Source organism: Notothenia coriiceps, unplaced genomic scaffold (genome assembly GCF_000735185.1).
Source record: "Notothenia coriiceps isolate Sejong01 unplaced genomic scaffold, NC01 NC01_scaffold00003522, whole genome shotgun sequence".
Lineage (NCBI taxonomy): Eukaryota > Metazoa > Chordata > Actinopteri > Perciformes > Nototheniidae > Notothenia > Notothenia coriiceps.
Window position 1 is genome coordinate 267,838 of NW_011336223.1, and position 10,046 is coordinate 277,883.

Consider the following 10,046-nt stretch of genomic DNA (forward strand, 5'->3'; position numbering starts at 1 on the left):
TGACAAAGAGTGACTTAGGCGGCTCGTACTTTCGTCGTCAACATTTAACTCGCTTTTACTCTTACGATTTTACCGTTACTAGACAGGTGAAACGCGATAAAACTTTTGTACTTTTCAGATATTTATACGGTTACGGTTAACGTATGAGACGTATATAACGTAGGTATATAACTTGGATGATCCATATACCAGGTTGTGATATAATTAGACTTATAGTGCGTACTAACCAGGTGAAATTCCCTTGTCCGTCGTATCCGTCGTGTCTGTCCTTGTATTTGTGACTTCCCTGTCCGTATCCTCTGTCTGTCCTTCATTCTGCGACTTCACCCTATCGTCGTATCTCTGGTCTGGCGCCTTTCATTTGTGATTCGTCGCTTGTGTCATACCTCAGACGTCACGTTTCTGAGCAATTACCTTATCTTTTACAACTGTTCTGAACTATCAATGTCTTTTTGAGCTAGTCGGACGCATAGTCATGTACATAGGTTACATAAGAATAAGTGGTTCCAAAGGACTTTGTGGACTACGACAGTTGAGTTGCAGGCGTCGAACGCCTTGAGCGCGCAGGTTTCAACAGGCGGCAATGTCCGTGGCTGTCTCCTCCTGATTGGTGGAGTTGGCCCAATAGCCGTAGCGCAACTTCTGTGACGACATAAAAGTGTTCAAATCTGGATCAGTCTGTATCAGATCCGTTGCGGCCCCTTTTTTAGAGATTTGGGTATGGAGGAAAATAGAGAGGGTTGTGTTTTCTGACACTTGGTGAGTTCCCTGGAACACAGGGGACACATATTCATGTATAAAAGACGTACAAAAGTGCATTTTGCATGATAGGTCACCTTCAAGTGTTTACTTCCTGTCTGTCTTCTATGCTGTTCCCTTCAGCGTTTACTTCCTGTCTGTCTCCTATGCTGTTCCCTTCAGTGTTTAGAAGGGAAGGGAGGCCCACATGCGCTGGCTGGGTATTTCGCTGGTTGTTACAGCGAGAGTCGACCAGGAGTCGACAATCGGGAGAAATGGAACTGTCTGGACAACTAAGAAGGGGAGCGACGGATGTGCAGAATTTGGGAGCCTCATGTCCGCGCCAGAGGGCTGAGACGGAAGCGACGCCGGAGAGTTGGGGGCAGCAGCATGGCGGACGCGGAGCACTGTACCAGAGGCAGGGAGGATGAGCCGCAGTCGGTAGTGGTTATCTTGCAGCACATTGATAACGGTAGTCGTAGGTCGAGGAGTAGCAGCGATAGACTCTTCGGGGAGGCGGAGTGTTGAACGAGGGAGTCGTTCGAGAAGGGGGGTGTATTGGCGCGCTGCGTATGATTTCTGCGGAGGGGTCGACACCAGGCATTTTGATAGCTATAAATGTGAATTAACTTGTGAGACATAGACTAACAGTTATAACCTGAAGGCGGCGGAGACGAGGAAGAATGCTGATCGTCTTGTGGACAACGATTTTTCCTACGAGACTCAGTGTGTATAGAGTAGGACTTAGCGCCAACATGAGGGTGTCCCCTATTAGGCTGGCTGCGGGTCAAGCAAGGAGACGATGAAGTGGTCCCCGTCTGTGCGTGTCGCTCAGTGTGCCTGTCGATTCGGGTTAATCTCAGACTTATGATGTATTATATGTGTGTGTTGTGTACGTGATAAGATGGTCCTCGGTTCTCTATCATGCGCTTCTGTTTATCTCGTTTGGCGGTCCATAAGGGGTTTGTGCCGCGGTCCCTCTGGGTCAAGATCGGTCCGTAGTGGCCACGGCAGAGTCTGTCCTGTGACACGTCGAGGGCTAACTCGACGTTACCGTGAAGGTCGACGTCGAGGTGGCGGTTGCCATGAAGCCATCGAGGTTAGCCGGGCTCAAGTTAGCCGCTAGTAGTTGTTTTGACGCGTGTTAGAGTCTGTTCTATGGTGACTCGTGGACAGAGTCGTTTTGTGGATGGTTCTAGTATATGAAGTCTAGTGTAGTAACATCGAGCTTAGCCCTCGAAGGTTAGCCGGTGTAAGCGCAAGGGTTCGGGTCCAGGACACTCAGATGACAACGTATTTATCTAGTTCAAATATGACAGTGTAGCTTAGACGACTTCTCCGTAAAAGGCCAGTAACACTAGGCATGACCGAACACCTAGTTGTGGACCAATTTCAAGTTTCAGTGTGAAATTACAGTTAGAAGGTCAACACACATGTCTGTCTCGTCCTAGGATGGTGACAAAGGGCTGTTAGGGTTATTTTTGTTTATCATCTGTTTATATCACACGTTATTATTTTATACACGACGTTTATGCACGTCAACGATGTGTCAGTCGTGTCAAAAAATGACACTTGTGGAATTCTGGATGTTTGTTGTGTTGTTCAGTTAAAATATGTATTATTGTTTGTAGTGACAGTAGAGAAACTCTTACAGTAAATCGGCGACGACTAATAAGTAGCTTACACGTTTGTCTTGAGAATCAAGCGGTTTAACAAGGATCTTAGCACTGGTAATAACGGTTATAACAAGGTATCGTCGCACTGTTACCCAGGACCACCGACCTAAACTCCACAGACTCACCTTTTTTTATTTTGTACCTGAAGAAAGCATATAATGTAAAGTATAAAAACACTATTCGTCTTTTGCGGACCGGTTTTCTTTTGAATTGTTCTTTTGACAGATTTCTCTTCCTTTACAATAAGTCTGGTGTCTTTCCGGTCGTAATTGTGATTTCCCTGCGCCTTCTTCGGTCTGTCCTTCATTTGTGAATTTCCTGTGTCGTATCATCTGCTGTCCTTCATTTGTGGTGTTCCCTTGCCGTATCCTCTGTCNGGTTGTGCGTAGGTGTTCGGATCAGGTGGTCACAGGTTCAAACCCCACTGCAGTCATCATGTCGTTGTGTCCCTGAGACACTTCACCCCAAATTGCTCCTGTGGGGATTGCCCACAGTATTGAGTATGTAAGTCGCTTTGGATAAAAGCGTCCAACAAGTAACATGTAATGTAATGTAATGTCACTATGTTACAGAAGTAAACAAAGGAGTCCAATGGAGGCGTTTAACAACATTTATAACAACCTATATAACACACGAAAGGAAAGGGACTATCTAAAGGTAAATATTCTAACACCAGGAAATGTGTACAACACATAATGCAGGATAACTGTGCCATTTTGATTCATCAGAGTAAAAACTTACATATGAAGTGAAGTCTTGTCCCTATTTGAATCAATCACTTTGCTTATGGAGTGGATTTCACTTTCAGAGCAGCTGCTCCTCAATAACAAATCTCCTGGTAAATCTAAGTGCAAAATCATTTCTATCAAGACGTAACTTTCTGTTCTAACAAACATCAACCTTTCCTTATTCGTTTCACTCTACTGATTGAAATACATATTCAGTTTAGGAGCAAAATGGATCTGAAGTGGAACAAATACCCATGAGAGTCATTTTCAGCGAATGAACATTTTCACAATTGTAACCTTTCTCCAAAGAAAAGCCAGGCGCTAGTGCTATTCTTGGATGTTTGTCTAGCGGGGAAAGGGTCTGAGTAAACAGTTTTTTGAAGAGAGCCTTGGACGAAAACAACAACTGCCATTGCCACCTTCCTATGAGTGTTCAAAATGAAGGAAGAAAGTGTCTGAGGTCCTACTCACAGTGTGGAAGGGCTGTAGTTCACCAGGCAGTGCAGTACACCCAGCAAGTCTTCTTCCCAGTACAGATCCTTGAACCTCTCCTTCACAACACCGGCAAACATCTGGTACTGGAGGTCCTTCAACGAGAAGATATACTCCCCTCGGAAAAGAGAAACAGTCAATTTTCTAAATGAATGTGTTAACAGGTCAAAGCAGGATAATCGAGTGGGTCTTTGTTTTGTTGTATCACTGAAGAAAAGAAAAGCAGTCACCTTTTAAACCTTTAGGTATAGGGCATTCTCTGCAGCTTTTAGTGGATTGCTGTTCAAATCATTCTAGTTTGACGTCACTGCTGATGATTAACATATAAGTGGTGACCCTGACTTACATGATTGAATCATACTGGTCAAGTCATGCCTATAACTGACTGATCGTCAAATCATTATGTTTTTGGCTGTTTGTTTTTGCTCATTGATCCCCCTCGGTTCAAGCTTTATTTAGCGAAGCTGGACACAGCTGTTTGCTTAATGTAAAGTGCTCAGACAGACAGACAGACAGAGAGACAGACAGTCTGTCGTAATTCTATTACCAACTTAAGCAATCTCCAGACCTAAGGTAAACAACAGGGAAGCGAAAAGTCAATCAATGAGAGAGAAGCAAAAAGCTGTTCTCACACATAATATGCTCCACACTACCAAACACAATGGATTTAAAGTAGTGCAGTGACAATGTATTTTTGTAGGTCATCCTTGAAGAAAGCATCCCGTGAAAACTATGAAACTTAACTTATGAAACAAGTTTTGTTCAGCAGGATAATTTCCACATATTAACACTACCTTGTGACTTTTGAAGCCTTAATGCCATCAGCAGCAATAAAAAGTCAACAAAATGCTATAAACAAACTTTATGAGGGTCGCTAGGCTGCACATCACCACCACTAATCTAAAGGCAGACTTCTTTTGGCATTATGACATTTAGTAGTTTATTAGTCACTTGCTGGCAGCCGCCATTTTAATGACACATACACTTAATGAAACAATAATTAAATGATATGACATGTCTAAAGATACATACCCATAGTGACGTCCTCTTCTTGTCCATTGTCCAAATCCCCATCAATTGAAAACTCTCCCTTGAGGAAGTCAATCACCTCCTGTAGGGCAGGGTGGACTTTAAGGGGGGAAGAGTTTAAAGGAGACTGCTTCTCACTTTCTGGATTTGTTTGTCCATTGTAAGCTCTAAGAATACTGTGCTCCAGTGGGCTGTCAGAAATAATGGAGCTTCCATTGAAATAGGATGACGGTGGGCCATAATCCAGGGGTCCAGGCCTCAAAGCCATATTAACACAGTTCATAAATTGGCAATCTTTGCCTTTAGGAAGTGTGATTAGTCCCTGTAAAGGCTGTGGAACCATGGAGAGGTTTATATCCAACCCGAGGAGAGACTCTGGAGCCCTAACCTGCACAGGTACTAAGGAAAGATGTCCTGTTATGGGATCCTGACAGAAGAGATAGTTGTTGAAAACACCACAACCACTGAGGTGATCGGATAGCTGCGGGGGAAGAGAGACTTCAAGACAGGAAATATCAGGGAGAGTAGAAGAAGAGTTGACCAGCATGTCTTGGCTGGAAGTTACACTGGCTTGATAAACAGGTGACTCCTGCGTATGTAGATTTAGTTCAGTCTGTATACAAGTTGGGAACTGTGAAGTCAAATCAGGGCCTGTTTCCTCACTGCTGGTTGTGAACGCATCCGCAAACCTGAAAAATAAGCAACCCTATTAAGCTTATTTTTTTCCAGGATTAGATGAAATGCAATTTCTAATTCTAACATCTAGTTTGATGACTAAAAAGGACTTTTTCCAAAGGACTAAATAAAGAGATATCTGACAAAGTTGAGAGAAAACATTTTTACTAAAACAAAAATCTAATGACTTTTCATCAAATAAAAATGGGCTGAAACGTCTTAAAGAACACTGGTAACAGTCAGCAGCCAAACAGCTGTCATAAAGACCTAATGCATGAACCCTATGCCCGCCGAACAAATATGGATGTTCCTGGCAAAAGTTAGGGATTAGGGTTGGCCAAATACCCCAAACTTACAAAGGGCCTTCTGTTGATTTTTTCAAAAATGTTGTTGACATAAATTTGTCAAAGTGTTGGGGCCCTAACCATCGGCCAGAATCAATGAACTTACAAATCCGGCTTTGGTTCTGGGGTCCCGTTGAAAATAAATGGGGTGCAGCCATATTCCTGTGGTCTGCTAATGACTTGCAGCCTCATTTTAACATTACATTATTTAACTTTTACCCAGAAATTTGCTTTTTAAAACAGATTATTCAGTGTCATTCAGAGTGGTATGGTTGTAATGGATATACTTTTCAGTAATATATACCCTTCAATGGAAGCCCCAAGGTGTTGTCTCTCCGCCTCTGAAAACCCTTCATCGGTCAGGATGATGGGGCTGAAGTGTGTGGCAGGGGAAGTGAAGGCTTCTGGGAGTTGGAGTTCCTTGTCCACTGGATAGCTGTGGGGTACAGGGCCAGGCACAGGAGCCAGACGGCTCTCAGTGGCCATGGGAACAAATCCTACACACAGTCACAACAATGCCATACAATATCAGTGATATTGTCTCATGCAATGCACCTCAGTAAACTACACACATATATGGAAGTATTAGGAAGACTATAGAAGCCCATAAGGACTTTATTAAATTGAATATTTTAACTCTAATATAAAAAATATCCACAATAGTATTACACTTTCCCATATATGTAAATGTTATTCTATTTTAAATATAAATACAATGTCAAGTTTGTATGACTTTTAAAGCAGTTGTACATTTTATTTTCAAGGTCACAGAGGACAAGGTTTAAATGTGTTTTTTTATTTGGAGATGAGAATGCAACACTGTTACCATTTGCAAGCAATATTTAAGTCAAAATCAAAATGGAACTGCAATTTTACGACCATTTCAAAATCAAAATGTCATTTCACATTTCATATTCAAAGACTTATCTTTCTGTACGGTGGACAATATTTAAATGTTAAAATCAAATTTGACATAAATAATAATTTAACATAAAAGAGCCCAAGCCGTATTAAAGTAATAATTAATAATTAATGTAATTAAAGACAGAAACTGCTGTACAATAAAGTTAAATGAAAATGCAAACTGGAAAGTAACATTTTCATTTTACTCTAAAAACTAACATACGAGGAAAAGTAAATTGCTATTGTGGAATATCATTTTCATTCATAATCATTTAATCAAGTCCCCTATGGGCTTCCGTACTGCTTCTCTGGCATGATCAAGGTTATAAATTACATTTTTAAGGTAAAATAATTACGCAGGGCTAGGATTTCGCCTCTTGAAGCCTATTAATAACTAAATTATAACATCTTCCAAAAATGTAACACATTTAGTGTGAAATATACTATACATTTAAAGGTAAACCATATTGCATGAGGGTCATCGATACTAAAGTAAATGTCCTACCGCTGCTTTGTGAAGACTCTTCAAGTGAGCTTTGTTGAGTTTCAGATAAACTCAAATCCTCTGCAGCAATGGATTTTGAGGCTGTCTAAAAGAAAATAGAATTGGTTAATACAATATAGAGAGATATTATTTTTAAGAGTATACGGTGGCCGACAGATGCAAACGTGCTGCACCGCCCGAAAACACGTATATTAGGCAAAACACGCTGCAGCTTCAAAAACGACGCAATTATAAAACCTTGTTGTGCCAAAACTTGAAAAGTGCAGCGTTTACTAAAAGTGCTGCATATACAAAACCCTGCAAACACAAAATCCTGCAAATACAAAGCTCAAAACAAAACAGAAACCAGCTGGGACTGAAGCGCTTGTTGACGTTTGGGGATTGTAAAGTTGGCCAACTGTTACTGATCGCACAGTTAGTCTGTTTCATAGTTTTAAGGGGTTTTGCCGGTATATTCAAAATGACTAATACCTAGCCGACAGCAGATCTGCAATAATATTGGAAGGAAGGAATCATGTGATCACATTGTTAAAATAAGCAGATTTTTAGCAGACATTTTATGTGACTTCAGTCCCAGCTGTGTGCGTCACTTTTTATTGTCCCCGTTTCCGCTGTGTTTAGATCTTCTTGTCGAACGTTTTGTATTTGCAGTGTTTCGTTTATGCAGCGCATTTTTGGTCAAGTTGTTGAATGTTTTCTAAATGCCGTACATGTGTTTTCAAGTTGGTGAAGATTTTTCTTTATTTGTTTAGGCACATATGTGTATGTGCATTGTTTTTGTAGCTGCAGTGCGTTTTTCTTAATGGAAATGTTTTGGGCCGTTGTAGGGCGTTTGCACCTGTCGGCCACCATAAGTGGATGATGAAAAAGAATCAAACTCAAATAGAAGTACTCTACAATAAATAAACATAAATGTGTAAATGTATCTTTAGCGGAGAAAAGGGGAATGTTTACCGGGGGAACTCTGCGGATGAGGTTGTTCCATACAGTCTCAGCATTTATCCCTTGATAGGATAAGTAGTCACGACAGCTCTGAAACAGATCCACAGAAAAACAATAGTGATAACAGTACAGAACACACTTCACACGCACAGACACTACCAATGTTAGAATAAACTGTGCCCTGAAATAACTGTTGGAATAATTAAACATCTCGTATTTGAATAATAAATGTCTTACAAAATGAGTGGCAGCATAACAATAGGTACATTATTGGACTTCTTAAGCGAGTCTCTATTTACAAAAGCACTTTCACAAATCAGATTCTCTTTATTTAAATTGCAAGTGATGTTCTGAAAAGTGTATGTGTATTTAAATATGGCTCTTCTTCAAAGTTGTGCCGATTGTTATGCAAAAATCAAATAAAGCTTTATTTATAGGGAACATTTTCTATAATGAGATGCGATTGCAAGTGCTTTCAAGAGCAAAACATAAAGGGACACAGAAGGGCAAGATGAAATACAAATAAAATGTCTTTTTGCAATAACTTTTTTTCTAAAGCAAATTTCAGTTAAGCTTGCTGTTCTGTCTGCATTATAACAGGGATCTTAAAACCAAAACTAGGGCTGTCCACGGTGACACGTGCGATAACTCTGGAAACCGTACTGCGTAAAAAGAAAATGGACGCAGATTAATCTCCTTAGAAAGTTTGATGCAAAGTCGCTCCCGTACTTCCAGCCTGTTCTATCTCACACAGGCTCCGCCCTCTATTGGACTCTATGGGTACTACTCTTCATCAATGATACGCGAGAGTTCACACACTGAATTTGCATAAATGTAGCCGGCCAATCAGGGCGAGCCTACCTGAATGTGCACGCAGGCTGCACAGTATATAAGTCATCCTTTTCTCTTCAGCGAGCGGGACAACACCTGAGAAAAGCATTCGAAACAAGTAAAAAGTATCTTACCTCCAGGCAAGCAAATGGAGTCGCCACTGCAGGAAACCCGGGCCTGTCTCTAATGCCCGGCTTAATAGCGGGCGCCGATCCCCACCAGCTCTGTTTCGAGTGCCTGGGACCAGACCACGCCGAAGACGAGCTCGAGGTGGTGGACGTGGGAGACCAGGAGATGGCCGAGGCGATGCCACCAACGTTCACCATCTCAGCGTTTGCTGAGGAGGAAGAAGATGACTTCGCCTCATTGGTGTCTGACACTTCCGGGTCCAGAATCTGCGGAAGTCCACCGCACATGTCTGCCCGCCAGGACTTCCCCCTGGTGATGGCCATGGCGGCGGAACGTGTCGGACTACCGCTCCCCCCACCACTGCCGCCGAAGCCGGTAAGCCGTTTACGGTCCGGCGCAAACCTGCTTTCGCCTCGCCCCCGTTGCCAGATACCTGGCAGTGTGTGGAGGCGTCGTGGCAACAGCCACTGAAAGCGAGAGCCCTGTTGCAAAAACAGGCTGTGTCTGTCGTGCACTCTCAGGACAGAGAAAAGGGGCTTTTTCTCCATGTACTTCCTGGTTCCCAGGAAGACAGGGGACTTCAGACACTTTCTGAAGCACGTTGCCAGGGGATAGCCTACGAGTACAACAGACTACCGTTTGGTTACTCCCTGTCCCCACGCACGTTCAGTGTACGCCCCCATCGAGAGCGAGGTGTACGCTGGGGGCGTACACCTCTCCCTCGATGGGGGCGTACACCTCGCTCTCGATGGGGGCGTACACTGAACGTGCGTGGGGACAGGGAGTAACCAAACGGTAGTCTGTTGTACTCGTAGGCTATCCCCTGGCAANTTACATGTGAACACATTAAGACCTAAATAAAAACACAACAATCAATTTATACAAAATAACAATCACTTCAATATTTTGAGAATGTACATTAGTGCTGATTATTCATCGAATGTGCAAAAAGAAATATTAGTGCAAATTGTTCATAGAATGTGCATTATTGCAATATTGTCCATAGCAGCGTGAAAATGGTCTGGTGCTGGATTTGAGTGTCTGAGTGAAAAAA

The 10,046-nt window shown here is 42.3% G+C and overlaps 1 protein-coding gene across 1 annotated transcript in view; it reads right to left on the minus strand.

Moving 5' to 3' along the window:
• Window positions 1-1,070: 1,070 nt before the first annotated feature.
• The window catches only part of LOC104941602 (protein very KIND-like), a 41,563-nt gene continuing 32,587 nt past the window's right edge, over window positions 1,071-10,046 (minus strand). The window contains exons 10-15 of the mRNA XM_010766728.1: window positions 8,045-8,122; window positions 7,091-7,175; window positions 5,987-6,179; window positions 4,667-5,352; window positions 3,614-3,752; window positions 1,071-1,317 (exon numbers count right to left, since the gene is read on the minus strand). Of these exons, the coding sequence (XP_010765030.1) occupies window positions 1,071-1,317; window positions 3,614-3,752; window positions 4,667-5,352; window positions 5,987-6,179; window positions 7,091-7,175; window positions 8,045-8,122 (1,428 nt within the window). The remainder of the gene's footprint in view (window positions 1,318-3,613; window positions 3,753-4,666; window positions 5,353-5,986; window positions 6,180-7,090; window positions 7,176-8,044; window positions 8,123-10,046) is intronic.